The sequence below is a fragment of the Rutidosis leptorrhynchoides genome, chromosome 2 (assembly GCF_046630445.1).
Source record: "Rutidosis leptorrhynchoides isolate AG116_Rl617_1_P2 chromosome 2, CSIRO_AGI_Rlap_v1, whole genome shotgun sequence".
Classification (NCBI taxonomy): Eukaryota; Viridiplantae; Streptophyta; class Magnoliopsida; order Asterales; family Asteraceae; genus Rutidosis; species Rutidosis leptorrhynchoides.
In genome coordinates this window covers 705,603,063-705,619,560 of record NC_092334.1, presented here as the reverse complement: position 1 = coordinate 705,619,560, position 16,498 = coordinate 705,603,063, and the positions used below count along the sequence as shown (strand labels likewise).

Genomic DNA, 16,498 nt, shown 5'->3' with positions numbered 1-16,498 from the left:
ATTTCAGTACATGATGATAATTGGATGTTCTCCTTGAGCTTCGACGGATTTTTCACGGTTAAATTTGTGGGAGGGTATATAGATCGCATGCTTCTACCTTCGTCGAAGCTTTCCACTATTTACTTTATGTTTGTTCCGGGGAAAGTTAATGTATTCTTGTGGCGTTTCAGATTAGACTCCATTCCTTTACGTTGAAACCTCTCCGCGAATGGTTTAGAGATTAATACCATTGTTTGTGCCGTTTGCAACAATGAGGTGGAATCCCGGTCGCATTTGTTTTCAAGTGCTCACCTTTCCCATATTGTTTGAAAGTTGAAATATTCAAATTTTCCTTTACTTGGCCACCAGGGCCTCAAAGAAGCGAGAGGTCACGGGTTCGAATCCAACCACTGGTAAAATGGACGAACTTAATAGTGACCCTTGACTAGAGGGTGCTTTTTCTGACATCAGGGTGACACCTGGGTTCCCGATGTCCCGCGGTTAAAGCGCTGCGCGCGCCGGGGGGGGGGGGGGGGGGGGGGGGGGGGGGGGGGGGGCAATGTGCCCTTTCGTAGTAGGAGTTCCTCGGTTATCAAAAAAAAAGGAAAAAAAGGTGCATGTGCGTGGATGGATTGTGGTTTGCCTTTGTTTGATTCATGGGAAGACTTCATGAGTTGGATCGAGGGTTTGTAATTTTCGACGATCAATTAGGACCGGATAGTTGGGATCATTGTTACTCTTTTATGAGCTCTTTGGCGCTTCAGGAATGGTATCGTGTTTAACGAAGTTTTTTTTAATAGAAGTAGGTTTTTTGATGTAATTAGATTATTAATTTTTGTTGGCTTAAAAGTAGAGGTCATATAGTTTCTAACTGGAACTCGTGACTTGTTTACTTTTGTAATTTCTTCTTAGCGTCTTGTTAGGGAACATATTATAATATCCAAATTTTACCGTTGAAAAATGATGCATTTTATTTCTCTTATTGCTACTAGTAATTTTTTTTCATCATTGAAACTTATTAGAAATCTCTAACAAGAAGCTATAGAAAAACAATTATTACAATGGATTAGAGAAATGTAGATTTCAATTAGACACCATACAACCTCTATCTATTTATCTATCTATCTATTTGTTAATCAAAAGAAAGAATGAAAAAGTCTAAAATCAAATAATTATGTGAATCTCGTTCCAATCTTCACATAAATCACTCAATACTAGTAATTCTATTCTATTATTATAATTATAATTTAATAATAATAATAACTATATATAATAATAGTTCCTAATGATAATGATAATGACAATGATAATATAATATAATATAATATAATATAATATAATATAATATATAATATATGAATGGATTATGGAGTTCCAGATTGATGCCAGAGGTTTTCTCTCGGTTCCATTCAGGATTCAAACCCGGTCCGTCTGTCCTACGAGATGGTTTAGGGATCGGGTTACTGCAATGTGATTCGACTTTTCTCTTGAAAGCGCGTGCATGCGTGAAAAATTAGAGTATTCGATGCCGAATACTTGCCTTTATATATATATATATATATATATATATATATATATATATATATATATATATATATATATATATATATATATATATATATATATATATATATATATATATATATATATATCATTATTATTATTATTAATTATTTTTATTTATATTAATATTAAATTAATTATTAAAATATTAATTTTATTTAATTTTTATGATAAGGCTATAAGTTATCAATAATGCATATCATTTATTATCTTCGTACCAATAATTCAAGTGTTAAATTTACATTGTCAGGCAAATTAGTTGAAATCTGTATCATATCGTGTGTACTCAATTTAATCTTTAAAGTCATCTATTTTAGTTACTGTTTTTCGAACAAAAAAACTAAATTTGAATTTTCAACTTTCAAAACATGACGTACTCACTCACGTTTTTCGTCATCTTCAATATATGCACCTCATTTGCTTGTTTACATTTTTCAATGATTAATCGAGTCAAATAAATTAACTATAAACACGTGTATTTTAAATCCTTGTTATCTACTCGTACAATCATCTTTCTTTCTATATATATACATATTACATATATAAAATATAAATAAACACTCTTTTCATCCAACACCACATGTCACCATAAATGAGATCGATCCTGCATATATAATATATATGTTGCAATTGTATCATTTGTTTTAATTGGTGTACTGTTTTTTAATTAGCGAAAAATAGAATGGATGGAAGTGACATATATAAAGCTAGTAGTAGTATAAGGTTAGGAACAAGTGGAAGAACATCGAGTTTAAGATCAGTCAGCAATTCGATATGGAGGAATTCGGGTATGGATGTTTTTTCAAGATCGTCACGTGATGAAGATGATGAAGAAGCACTTAAATGGGCTTCACTTGAAAAGTTGCCAACTTTTGATAGATTAAGAAAAGGTTTGTTATTTGGATCAACCGGACCTGCAAATGAAATCGATATCGATAATATTGGAATCGAACAAAGAAAACGTCTGCTTGATAGACTCGTTAAAGTTGCTGATGAAGATAATGAAGCATTCTTGTTGAAGCTTAGGAACAGGATTGACAGGTAATATTTTATTTATTTTTTTATTAAACTAAATCAAATTATGTCAATAAATGTATAGCATAGCCATATATATATATATATTGTATTATATAATTATATTATATTATATTATATGTTATAAGGTAAAGAGTTTTAGAATATAGAGAAAAAAAGCTGGTGAGCAACTCAAAACAACATATTGCTAATGATTGTAAGTAAATATTTGAATAGTTTTTATTTTGTTGTTGTCATTTTTGTGGTTTTTTACAAATATATAAGCCACACCAAACCACATATTGCTAGAATGGTTGTAAGTATATTTGAATTGGTCATTGTTGTGGTTTTTAACAAACATAAGCAAAACCAAATTGATATTTGAAACGAGTTGTGATACTGTTTTGACTTTTAACCATTATATGAAACTATGATAGGAATTTGAGCATTTAACCATAATCATAAATTCACAACCACAATATTGATTTTAAATAATTGAATAAGTCAAATAATATAGTTGAACAGAAACCTCGATAAGGACATTAACTAACATTTGAACAAATAAATAAATAAATGAAAAACATTATCCAAAAATATATATGAACATTGCGATAGTGATTTCAGTTTTTGTACTAAAATGATTTATTTTACGAAAATAACAACAACAACAACAACGAGAATACCAAATAATATATGAGGAGGTGACACGTAGAAAATTTTCATCTACTTTTTAGGCTTGAATTGATTATCCTAGCTTTGGAGTTGATGTAGACTCATAACCAACATTTTAGTTATATTCATCTAATGAGGAAAACTAGAAGTCTAGAAAATTTCAAACTTTTACACTTGTGCCAATTTTCTACAAGTCAGACTAAGTTTTTTCATCTCATTTTGAAAACTGTATTTTTCCCGTAGTCATAAAAAGTGATATATAAATTTGATTTTAGGGAGTAAAATAGCAACTAAAAAATATGGGAAAAGAAATGAAAAGTATAAACAATAGAAAGAAATCAAGGGCCTCAAAAGGCTTGAACCTATAACCAAGTTTGCAAAATTCGCTATTCGGAGATTAATCGGTCGGGACTTTAAAAAGATTAATCGGCAATTCGGGGATTAATCGAATTGTACTGTATACATTTAAATATTAAATTTTAAAAATTATATGTGTAAATATAGAAAAAAACCATAAATATAAAAATAAACTTTAACATAATTGTCTAAAATTGTACATTTTGCTCCAAAACTATAAAATTCTAGTTTAAATTCATGTTAAGATCTTATCCAATTTTTTTTTTTTTTTTTTTTTTTTTTGAACGGCAAACGCAAATTTTATTAGGCCTCTAATAAGGTACTAGAAGTCAAAAAGGGCGAACATACAATTAAACAATTACAACGGCTTCAATAGCCAATTGTTATAATTAAATTTACATCTACTTCTATTCAAATACCAAAAATAAGAAGTAGAGCGAATCAAGTCAAATAGATCGCCTTTATTTATCACCTCGTCTTGAAAAACAACACCATTACGGAAACTCCACATGATCCAAAAATAAGCAGCCACAATGCAATAAGCCCGATTTTGACCAAATTCGGTTTTGACCCATCAATTGACGTTGACCATTTAATTAAACGGTTTTTTGGAAATCGGAACGGATTGCTCTTAAAAAATGATTAATCGGGGATTAATCGCCGATTAATCGGGTTTTTTTTACAACACTGCCTATAACCTTCTCTTAAAGGGAATAGATGTTTAACGACCTGCAATACTTAAGGGTTTGTTATAAAATTGCAATATTAAATATAAAACACATAAAAGAGGCCATATATGTAAAATTAAAATCAACAAAGTAAACAGTAGTAAGCCTTGCAAATTGATATATACTATTTTGAGATAAGAGCAACATTTTAATTTTTAGTACGTATTTAAGCACATTCATGTTACTCTTTTGTACTAAACTGAAATTAAATAAATAGTAATTTTTCATGAAAAAAGTGAAAATTTGAGAATTACAAGAAAAAAGAAGTAGGCCTCATATTCACTAAGCCCACTGGCATAAGCCCATTATTACTAAAACGGGCTATGAAACTCAATTTAAATGGGCCCTGAAAGACCACATAAAATCTTTTGTACTATACTACTATGTACTACTTTAAGAAATTTAATTTTACTTTCAACTCTATATAAATAAATATAAATGAGATATAAATATAAACTACACCTCAATACTCAAACTACTTTTTTTTATTGAAAAAACGGCTAGTTACTGGAAGTGAAGGTAGGTTTTCTCCTATTTGATGACGAGAGCAATGTTCATATTTCATTTATTGAATTAGTGACATTTTTTTTTATTTTTTTTTGCTATTTAAAATATATATAATATAAAAAAATCATGCATGAAATTGTACAGGGTTGGCATTGAGTTGCCAACAATTGAGGTCAGATTTGAGCATTTGAGTGTGGAGGCAGATGTTAACACAGGAAGTAGAGCTTTGCCAAGTTTCATTAACTTCCACATTGACATTTTTGAGGTAAATAAACATTTACTGGTTTTCAACTTTTCATACTTCTGCATAATTTAAGTTTAATTAATAATTAATAATTATATACAGTAAGGGAAAAATCATCCATGGCAGTTAGCAAAAAGACGTTCATTGCGTGTTGTTAGGCTTAAAAAAGATGCGCCATTTTTCTAATTAAACTTAGACCATTTTGGACGGTTTTTCGGGAGTTTTGTGATGTGGCAAAGGCGTAAGAAAGTTGTGGGAAAATATTGTTATGTGGGCTTTATGAGGTGGCTTTTTGAGTTATTAGGGGTGAAGTTGAGTTAATTTAGTACGAAGTATAATATAAGACCAATTTTAAATCAGCGTCACTTTCGGAATCTGACGCCCCCAAAACCGACGTGTCATGTGATTTGGCATAAAATCTGACGCCCTGACGCCCTTAACCCCTTAACCCTGACGCCCCCTTGACGCCCCGGGGCGCCAGTTAAAAAAACTGACGGAAAAAAAAGTCAGCGTCACGGATGTTTGGACCAATCAGATTTCACCATTAATTTTTATATATTATTAATTAATATATTTTATACCCAACTATCAATAATATTTTACCACATCACTCATCACAAATTTAACACTCAAACTTAACATTCCCCATTATTTAACATTCACTTCATAACATTGTCACATCATCAAAAAGTACCTCATCTGCCTTTGCAATCATAGTTAGAGTTATAATTGGTCTAAGAGGATGGAAAATATGTGGTTGTTATACATTTAAGTTTGGTATAGAAATAATACATCATTGGTTAAAAGACAAGTCAAAAGCTCATTTTTCTATGTTTCAATCTTGTTATAATCATAGGAACAAATGATATAATAGCTCTATATCCAACTACTGAGTATACCCAATTGAGTATAGAAGAGCCTCATATTCACTTTACTATAAATATATGTGGTTGATCCCATGCAAAACGTCTCTTTTTTTAATCCTAGAATGTCTCATAAAGAGCTTTGTGGGCGTTTTGGAAGTGAGAAAGCCCCCACAAAGCCCATGATGTGAAAAAAAGTTGTTTCCATGATGTGGAAACAAGCCTGTTTTAAATGTAACTTGTTTGACATATTTGTTCATGGTTGTTTGTCTACAGGGGTTCTTGAGCATGTTACATCTTCTCCCAAATACGAAAAGGCATATTACCATCCTTGATGATCTTAGTGGAGTTGTTAAACCTAGCAGGTGATGAGCAACAACCCAAACCACCTATCAATATATCAATACATATTAATCGTATTTTCAATATTAATAACAATATCAATAGCAACACGTTTTAAATATTTTATACTAATGTTTTATGTATATATGTTTGTAGAATGACATTACTATTGGGTCCTCCGAGTTCTGGGAAGACAACATTGTTGTTAGCCTTGGCCGGTAAGCTCGCCAAGGAGCTTAAGGTAATTTACTATTAATTTTTCAAGTTAAAGTTAAATGTGGCAAAATACACGAGTCATGCAGGATGGTTAACATGTCAAAACGGGTCTTGATTGACACATGTTATATGTTAGCATGGGTTAAAATGGTCTGGGCTGACCTGACCCATTAGCTTATTAAGTTGAGTATCTACTCCTAAATTTGTGATATGTACTTGTAGAACTCTGGAAAGGTGACATATAATGGCCATGAATTAAATGAATTCGTACCAGAAAGAACATCGGCTTATATCAGTCAACATGACGTCCATATTGGAGAAATGACAGTCAGAGAGACGTTGGCTTTCTCTGCTCGATGCCAAGGGATTGGATCACGTTACGGTTAGTATATTAGGGTGTGTTTGTTTTATCTCTTAATTGAATGGTTCAGCTGAGCCATTCAACTTTCAACGCGTTTATTTTTTAAACATCCAGAGTTGAAAGACTCACTTAAGCATTAAGCGCTTAAATTTTCTAGTAATATCTTCCTCAAATCATACCGAGAACAACTAACAAACAAGTATATTGAATATTTTATTCATGTAATATGTTAATAAGGTAATTCTACCGAAACTTTCCTTGTCCAATTTTAAATTTTTGCGTTAAACACTTTTAAAAAGGTATTACTACACTTTTGCCAAATTTTCTGACCTGTTTGATTGGTTTCACTTTTAACAAGCTTTTTAAATTCTACCTGTTTGACCCAGTTAGAGATAATCAGATAGACCATAACCCACATCGACTCATAATAAAGTTAATTAGTTGAAAATGACACATGTAAAAGGCAAGCATTTTGATGACAGGGTTAGTAATGTTTGCGTTATGAATTGCAGAGATGTTAGCAGAGTTATCAAGAAGGGAGAAAGATGCAAACATTAAGCCTGATCCTGATGTCGACATCTACATGAAGGTAAGAAACAATTAGCTTCTAATTTTAGAATCTTATTTTGAAGGTGGCATAATGGGCATACCGGGTAACAGGTCAAAATGGGTATTTTCATGTATTGGTCAAATTAGGTAGAGCTGAAACCAAGGTTGGAGATCTCGAATCTCGGTGAGATCTCGTTTGGACATTTTTGGGGAGATCTCGGCATCTCGGAAAAATCTCGGGGAGATCTCGGGCGTTGACTTACGTTGACTTTTTAGTTTTTTTAATATAAATATATATAAATAAATAAACATATGTACATTTATATACATTTTTATGAGGTTTTACAAGTAAATCGAAGAAATGAGAGAGAAAATTCGAAAAATCACGTGATCTTAATAAAAATTCAAGAAATGAGCGAGAAAATTCGAGAAATCGTGGCTTTGACCAAGTTTGACCTCGCTGAACGAGAAATCTCGGGAGATGGACATCTCATCTCGGCGGCATTTCAAAAACGAGATCTCGGGGAGATCTCGGGGAGAAATAAGGAGATTTACAACACTGGCTGAAACAAATATTGTCACTTACTAATTGCAAAATAACTAGTGCGCTAAAATAACTCTAATACTCCGTACTAATCTAGATTTTTAAATAAAAAGAGTTGGGAGGTTTTTCTAAATGCCTATATATTTTCGGAGACTTTTGACCTGTTATATGACCCATTCGACCCGTTATAGATAAAACATAACCAAAGAGGCCCATTGATAAAGTTTGTGCTTGTTTCTTTTAGGCTGCAGCAACTGAGGGGCAAGAAGCTAGTGTGGTGACAGATTATACTCTCAAGGTAGGATACATAAGTCCATTTTTTATAAAGTTTGACCCATTTCTAATCTTGTTTAAAAATTTAAAAAAAAAAAAAAAAAAAAAATTAAAAAAGATTATGATATAACATGAAGTGTTCATGTACAGGTGTTGGGTTTAGACATATGTGCTGACACTATGGTTGGAGATCAAATGATAAGGGGTATCTCGGGTGGACAAAAGAAACGTGTAACAACGGGTGAAATGATCGTTGGACCATCGAAGGTTCTTCTTATGGACGAAATATCTACGGGTTTGGACAGTTCTACGACGTTCCAAATCGTCAAGTCGCTTAAACAGTTTATTCATATTCTAGAAGGAACTGCTGTTATATCTCTCCTTCAACCCGCACCAGAAACATACGACTTGTTTGATGACATCATTCTTTTGACTGATGGGAAGATAGTTTATCAAGGCCCGCGTGAAAACGTGCTCGATTTTTTCGAGTCTATGGGATTTAAATGCCCCGAGAGGAAGGGAGTCGCTGACTTCTTGCAAGAGGTAACTAACTACCTTCGATTTATTTATATATTTGCAAGGTTGGAGTTCTCGCAACTCTGAGAGAACTCGGTCGGAAATTTTGGGTGTTCTCAGCTGAATAGACAAAAATACCCCTCGTGTCATGTACATGTCATGACTTAACGGGGATTTACTAACGGTCGTTAAGATAAGGGACCAACCAAGAACTTGAACTCCCCCAGTTGACCGAGAAATCCCCGAGTTGACCGAGAACTCCCCGAGTTGACCGAGAACTCCCAGAGTTGGCCGAGAAACTCGATGGTTGACTGAGTTGGGCACCGAGAACTAGGCTGGTGATCTAAACCGAGAACTCGACCGAGTTTTACAACACTGTATATATGTTTGCTAGGGACAAGAGAGACACGTAATGGGTGTCCGATTGAATCGGGTTGAAATGGGTTATGTTTCAGTATTTGTGCTGACTTTGCGTTTACTTTTGATTATAGGTGACATCAAAGAAAGATCAACAACAATATTGGATGAGAAGAGATACGCCTTATAGATTTGTGACAGCTAAGGAATTTGCTGAGGCGTATCAATCGTTTCACGTTGGACGAAAACTGGGAGCCGATTTAGCGACTCCTTATGATAAAACTAAAAATCATCCTGCTGCTCTCACAACCGAAAAATACGGTTTGAACAAAAAGGAACTTTTGAAGGCTTGTACAGATAGAGAAATATTGCTCATGAAGAGAAACTCATTTGTATATTTCTTCAAATTATTCCAAGTGAGTGTTGTCTGGATCATTAATGAGTTTTCTTTTTTTCTCTTTTTAAAGTTTAATGCGTTTTTTACTTGGTTGTTTAGACGAGATAGAAATTTTATTAAATCTGGTTAGAGTTTTACACAAATCATAGTTGGCTTCGGCTATTTTTTAAATTCGATTAAAGGTAAAAGGTTGAAGGTTTTCCCTGTTCGGGCTATCCGAGAGGTTGAGTAATCCGACCTCATACACTGATATACGCAGCCCAACAGGATTACTCTCTGGCTATTCGGGCTACCACTAAAGGCATGATTCGAACCTGAGACCTCTTGCAAGGAACTCAGGCCCCAACTTTAACACTCGATTAAAGTTGGGTAGAAGTTTATACAATTGATGGAAATTATATATAAGTTTACACTATTTTGTTTGGTTTCAGCTAACTGTAATGTCATTAGTGACGTTGAGTGTGTTCTTTCGAACTGAAATGCATAGACGTGTCCCAGAAGATGGTGGGATATATGTGGGTGCTCTTTTTTTCGGTGTGATTATGATCATGTTTAATGGGATGTCTGAAATCTCAATGACTATTGCAAAGCTTCCTGTATTCTATAAACAAAGGGATTTCCTATTTTACCCCCCGTGGGCGTATGCTCTACCATCATGGGTCATCAAGATACCTGTTTCATTTGTTGAAGCTGCACTTTGGACTATTTTGACATATTATGTTGTTGGATTTGACCCTAATGTGTCAAGGTAATTTAACTTCAATTCAATTATTACTAATAAAAACTCATGCTTTCTTATCTTATTTTTATTATTTTGATTAATTAATTGGACCTTTCTTGTTACACAGATTCTTCAAGCAATACCTTTTACTGGTGGTTATTAATCAAATGTCTTCTGCATTGTTTCGGTTAATGGGAGCAATGGGTCGCAACATGATTATTGCTAACACTTTTGGTTCATTTGCACTTCTCATAGTTTTTACTTTGGGTGGATTTGTCCTTGTTCGAGGTATTAATCGGTTAAAAAATGTATATAAACACAACCGTTGATTCGTTATTGTTAAGTAACAAATTTTGTTTTGCTTTTTAGAGGACGTAAAAAAGTGGTGGATATGGGGTTACTGGAGTTCTCCTATGATGTACGCCATGAACGGAATTGTTGTCAACGAGTTTCTCGGGAATCAATGGAAAAAGGTAACTATCCGATTATTGCAATTTAAGCAAAACTAAATTGCCTTCCACAAAAGAAAAAAGAAAAAAAAAAAAAGGTAGTACTGAATCAGTATCTTATTAATGTATGTATGTATTTTTTTTTTCTTTTCTTTTTTGTAAATAGCCATGGAACGATACAACACTCGGGAAAACGATTATCACATCAGGAGGGTTCTATGCAGAAAGTTACTGGTATTGGATTTCGATTGCAGCCTTGGTTGGATTCATATTTGTCCTCAATCTGTGTTTTGTTTTGTCTCTTGCTTTTCTTGACCGTGAGTATCTCAATCTTTTGTTGTTTCATGAGAGTGGTTATTATGACCCATTTACCTATAAACGGGTTAATTTGATTATGTTTTCTTACATTCTGTGGATTTTACAGCTTTCGGGAAAGCTCAATCTCATGCATCAGTACAAGATGACAGTGATGCAAAAGAAGTCGAATTGTCATCCGCAACAACAGGTGATGGCAGTCAGTCGAAGAAAAAAGGGATGATTCTTCCGTTTGAACCTCATTCTATCACCTTCAATGATGTCAAATACTCGGTTGACATGCCACCGGTAAGTTTTTTTTTGTTATTATTTTATTAATAATTGTATCCAAATCTATTTAATACATTGATGTAAAGGTGGCAACATAAGCAGGTCGAACGGGGTCACAGGTCAACTTGTGTCACGGGTCGGGTCACATTGATCACCTTAGATTATTATATCTACAATAAAGTTTATCCTTTTAATTATATGAACGTAAAAAAGTTTTAAACCTATTTAGACTCATTTAGATATGGTGTTTTACCCAAATGAACACAAGAAAATACAAAGAAATTTCTGAACAGACCCGTTACAGTACTGTGATTGTAAGTGTTTAAATCAAGAAAAATGTTGTAGGAAATGAAAGAGCAAGGAGTGGATGAAGATAGATTGCTGCTACTTAAGGGTGTGAGTGGAGCTTTTCGGCCGGGTATTTTAACAGCTTTGATGGGCGTGAGTGGGGCCGGAAAAACTACACTGATGGATGTGCTGGCAGGTAGAAAAACCGGTGGTTATATAGAAGGTGACATTAGAATTTCAGGGTATCCAAAGAAACAGGAAACGTTTGCTCGCATTTCTGGATACTGTGAACAAAACGACATCCACTCTCCTCATGTTACAGTTTACGAGTCTTTGCTTTACTCATCCTGGCTAAGGCTTGGTTCAGATGTTGACGAGAAAACGAGAAAGGTTTGTGTCCTTTGTTTGACTATAAATGCATATCATACTCCCTCTGTTCCAAAATAACTGTCTCATTTGACTTTTGAAAGTCTTTCTTTTTCGATTTTGACTTTTTTTGTGTTATATAATACTTGATGAAAGTTATACAAATGAAAACACAATCCATTCATGTAAATTTCATTAAATATTATGTGAAACAAACAAAAATATTTTAAATCAAAGTTGAAAAAAAGACATCAAAAGTCGAAATGAGACAATTATTTGACGGAGGGAGTAGACCCTTGTACGTGTCGTTCAACCCACTTTTAGCCCATAGAAAAATGCTCCATGAATATAGGCCTAAAGACATGTCTAAAAAAACTATTGGTAAATGGGTAAACGAAGGAGGTAAAATGTGCTTACCTGGGTTATCACATGGCCATTTTGTCTGGCAACTCTAATATGTGCTGCTAGTGAGGTTTGAACCTCAGACCTCTAAAACATATAGCCACCCACGAGGTCATCTTATGATGGCTTCAAATATTGTATTGTTAGAGATATGTTTAGACCAATATTTTAGGCACATTTGGCATTACTCTTAGTCATATTAGACTTTAAAAAAATGTCGTTAATTTGAGTTAGAAATGACTCAGTTTGATATTGTTTACAGAGTTTTGTTGATGAAGTTATGGATCTTGTGGAACTGAACCCATTGAGAGATTCACTAGTTGGGTTGCCAGGTGTCAATGGACTCTCGACCGAACAACGAAAGAGATTGACTATAGCCGTGGAGCTTGTAGCTAACCCATCTATAATCTTTATGGATGAGCCAACCTCAGGGCTAGATGCTCGAGCGGCTGCTATTGTGATGAGAACCGTTAGGAACACAGTGGACACAGGACGAACAGTTGTTTGCACCATTCATCAACCTAGCATTGATATCTTTGAAGCGTTTGATGAGGTATGAAAGTAGTGCCAATTATCACAACCAATTACTTTTTGGGTAGGTAGAAGGTTTGTCCCTGGTCGGGCTACCTAGGAGGGCGAGCAATCCGACCAGATGAGCCCAACAGGATTATTTCTCTGGCCGTTTCCAACCCTTTCCTAGCCACTACAAAATATTCGTCCTAGTCGGGATTCGAACTTGAGACCTCTTGCAAGGAACTCAGGGCCCAACCACCGGGCTATTTTGTGATGGTTTACTTTTTGGCTATGTGTTTATTATTTATTGAACCTTGAAAACAAATCTGTTTGCAGTTGTTTTTGATGAAACGCGGAGGACTAGAATTGTACGTTGGACCTGTTGGTCGTGATTCTTGTGAGTTGATCAAGTATTTCGAGGTAAGATGCATTTGTGGCCAGAGGCGGAACATAGGGTAACCCAAGGTGGGTATCCGTCCACCCTGGATATTACGGAACAAAAATTTTTACACTAAAAAAAAAATTACTAAAAATTAAGGTTTTTTTTAGTGTTCGTCCCTGCTGAATATGAAATATTTAAAAAAAATAAATTACACCCGCCCCACCTGTATCCGAGTTCAAGTTCCGCCGCTGTTTGTGGCGTTAGTGCCATGTATCTGTTTATGATTATAAAGTATCGGGTGATCCCTTTACTAAACTGTTTTGTGATCCAGGGTATCGATGGTGTAAGTAAGATAAAAGACGGATATAACCCTGCAACATGGATGCTGGAAGTTAGTACTTCGGCACTAGAAATCGCTTTAGGAGTAGATTTCACCGAAATCTACAAAAATTCAGATCTTTACAGGTATACTGATTGCTACTTTTTGGGACTTTCGATGAAATCACACGGCATTAATGTTTTTCTTTTTTTTTTTTTCCTTTTTTTTTTAAATTTTAATTGAATTCACAGGAGAAACAAAGCACTTATTGCTGAACTAAGCGTACCACGTCCGGGTACGCAAGATTTATATTTCCCGACACAATACTCGCAACCGTTTCTTACACAATGCATAGCGTGCCTATGGAAACAACGTTGGTCGTACTGGAGAAACCCTCCATACACAGCTGTCCGTTTTGTCTTCACTACATTCATCGCTTTTGTGTTTGGTTCTATGTTTTGGGATCTCGGTACTAAAAAGTAAACATCTAAAACCTTAAAACTTTGGAAAAAAAAAAATGTTGTTCAGTTGTTTCGTTGTACTAAATTTGAACATATTTCAGATCGACCCAAAGGGATTTGACCAATGCAATGGGGTCAATGTATGCGGCCACCCTTTTTCTTGGAGTCCAAAATGCATCGTCGGTCCAGCCAGTTGTGGATGTCGAACGCACCGTGTTTTATAGAGAACGAGCTGCGGGAATGTACTCTGCTTTGCCATACGCATTTGCTCAGGTACTACATTGGATTGAACCCAGTTAAAACGGGCTAAAACGTTAGTTTAAATGGGTCAGACAGGTCCAAAGTCACGCAAAGGGTAAATTTAATGCACACATCCTCAATCATTTTAGTCGAGTATGATTATATTAATATTGTAGTTGGATTTAAGATAGGTATGATTAATGCTAGTTTTGCCCATATATTATATTTAAGGTTAGTTTGACTGAATATAAATAGTAAGGTGTACAATTATTATGTTGTACTTAAAACTTATGTTTTAGTGGATAATTATTTTGGGACAGATATAAATAGTAAGGTGGACACTTATTTTAGGACGGAGTGAGTAGTATTCAACACACTAACTGATGAAAATAGACACAAACTTAAATTGGGGCGATTCTGACCCATTTCACAAACTAACTGATGAAAATACACATTTTGACCCATTATATAGCCCGTACAGCCCGTTCATTTTGCCAGCAACAACAGACTTGGTTCCAATCTCTTAATGGTCACATAAAAAAGCACACAAATCTGTATCACAAGAAGAAAATATTATCAATTAGAATACGGCCTATTTACATCGGTCTGCTTTTTTGCAGGTTCTAGTAGAAATTCCCTACATTCTTGCACAAACCGCAGTGTACAGTGTTATAGTGTATGCGATGATTGGGTTCGATTGGACAGCCGCCAAGTTCTTCTGGTACTTTTTCTTTCAGTTATGCTGTTTACTTTACATGACATATTATGGTATGATGACCGTCGCCGTCACACCAAACGCCAATATTGCCGCCATCATTGCCGCCTCATTTTACGGATTATTTAATCTCTTTTCCGGCTTCATTGTTCCAAGACCTGTAAGTTCCTCTAAAACACATTACTAATCTCGTTCATTATTACATGTAATTAGAGGCTTCAAGTCAAGCGAATAATGGTTCAGAATTTGTAGATATAGAGTTTCGAATGATTATAATGTTCTAAGCAGGAAGGAATGTAATAGCACGTCTTCGGTGCATGTGCAAAGTGTGAAACCGAACAAAGTTCAAATTTTGAAAAGACCCAAAATTTTAAAAATCCTGTATATTAATGCATTCTTTTATATATTTTATTATCATGAAGCAAATAATGAAAGTTCATTTATTAAACAGTTAAATCATGAAATTTCATTTATCAACTAATCTAAATCACGATCAAAAGCAGTGTTATTCAAAAGTTAGGGCTGATTTTTTATGTCTCGAACATAGACCTCTAAATTAGTGAGACGGCCCTGGATATAATTCTACAAACTATTTACATAGAAATGGGTTGATATGGGTTACGTTTACTCTCTATTCTGTCAAACACGTAAATAAGAGAAATCAATTTAAAAGGGAACTGTTTTGTTTTCACATATCATAACTTTATAAACTAAGTTTGAACAAGAATGTTTCTGGACAAACTAAATTGGCCCGTTTCAACATTTTAAAACAATTTACTAGTATAACTGGTGTAGTAGCCCGCCCATTTTACACCTTCTGATACAATTTTTGGTCTTTTTAAAGAGGATTCCGGTATGGTGGAGATGGTACTATTGGGGAAACCCACTGGCTTGGACTATTTACGGAATGGTTGCATCGCAGTTTGGTGAGTATGAAAACGAGCTCAAGAATGGTGAGACCGTGAAAGGTTACTTGGATCGGTATTATGGTATCAAGCACGATTTTCTTGGCGCCGTTGCAGGAGTGCATATCGGGCTGGTTCTGTCGTTCGCATGCATCTTTGCGTACTGTATTCGAGCCTTCAATTTCCAGAAGAGATAAACATATAGGATGACACTCCCATTATTCTTTTGACTAATATTATTTATTATTTATGTATTTATATTTATTATATATGTTGTGAGCTAAACATATTTTTGCTTGAACAACATGTAGAACGAATTTATTAAATTTGATGCTGTATTACATGAATGTTGTCTTCATATCATCAAATGTAGAAGCTTGTGTGTCTTAATGTCTTTTAGATGGTAATATTGAAATGATGAATTGGAATTATTATTAACATTTTTTGGTTTTTTTTTTTTCACGTTTGAGTTCATTGCCTAAAAAAGTTAAAGAATAATGGCCATTTTTACAATTAGTTGCAGTATGTTTGAAGTTGGTTCTCTCAAGTGTTGACAAGATATATGTGTTGGGAAATTAACGTCTCACTAATTCCCAACAAACGCCCAATGAAAAACAGTAAATAAATAAGAACAATCCACAACACAAGAATTTAACGTGGAAACTCCAAA

General features: G+C 34.4%; 1 protein-coding gene across 1 annotated transcript; it reads left to right on the top strand.

The window, feature by feature from the left end:
- The first annotated feature begins 2,098 nt into the window (after positions 1-2,098).
- LOC139894689 (pleiotropic drug resistance protein 1-like) lies at positions 2,099-16,175 on the top strand. The gene is made up of 22 exons (XM_071878102.1): positions 2,099-2,583; positions 4,965-5,085; positions 6,204-6,292; positions 6,426-6,510; positions 6,708-6,867; positions 7,359-7,435; positions 8,184-8,237; positions 8,363-8,755; positions 9,220-9,501; positions 9,914-10,230; positions 10,331-10,491; positions 10,573-10,676; positions 10,819-10,969; positions 11,077-11,255; positions 11,583-11,915; positions 12,556-12,846; positions 13,143-13,226; positions 13,520-13,653; positions 13,759-13,986; positions 14,070-14,241; positions 14,829-15,083; positions 15,768-16,175. The coding sequence occupies exons 1-22, from the start codon at positions 2,225-2,227 to the stop codon at positions 16,023-16,025; spliced, it is 4,287 nt and encodes a 1,428-aa protein (XP_071734203.1). The 5' UTR covers positions 2,099-2,224; the 3' UTR covers positions 16,026-16,175.
- Positions 16,176-16,498: the final 323 nt, after the last annotated feature.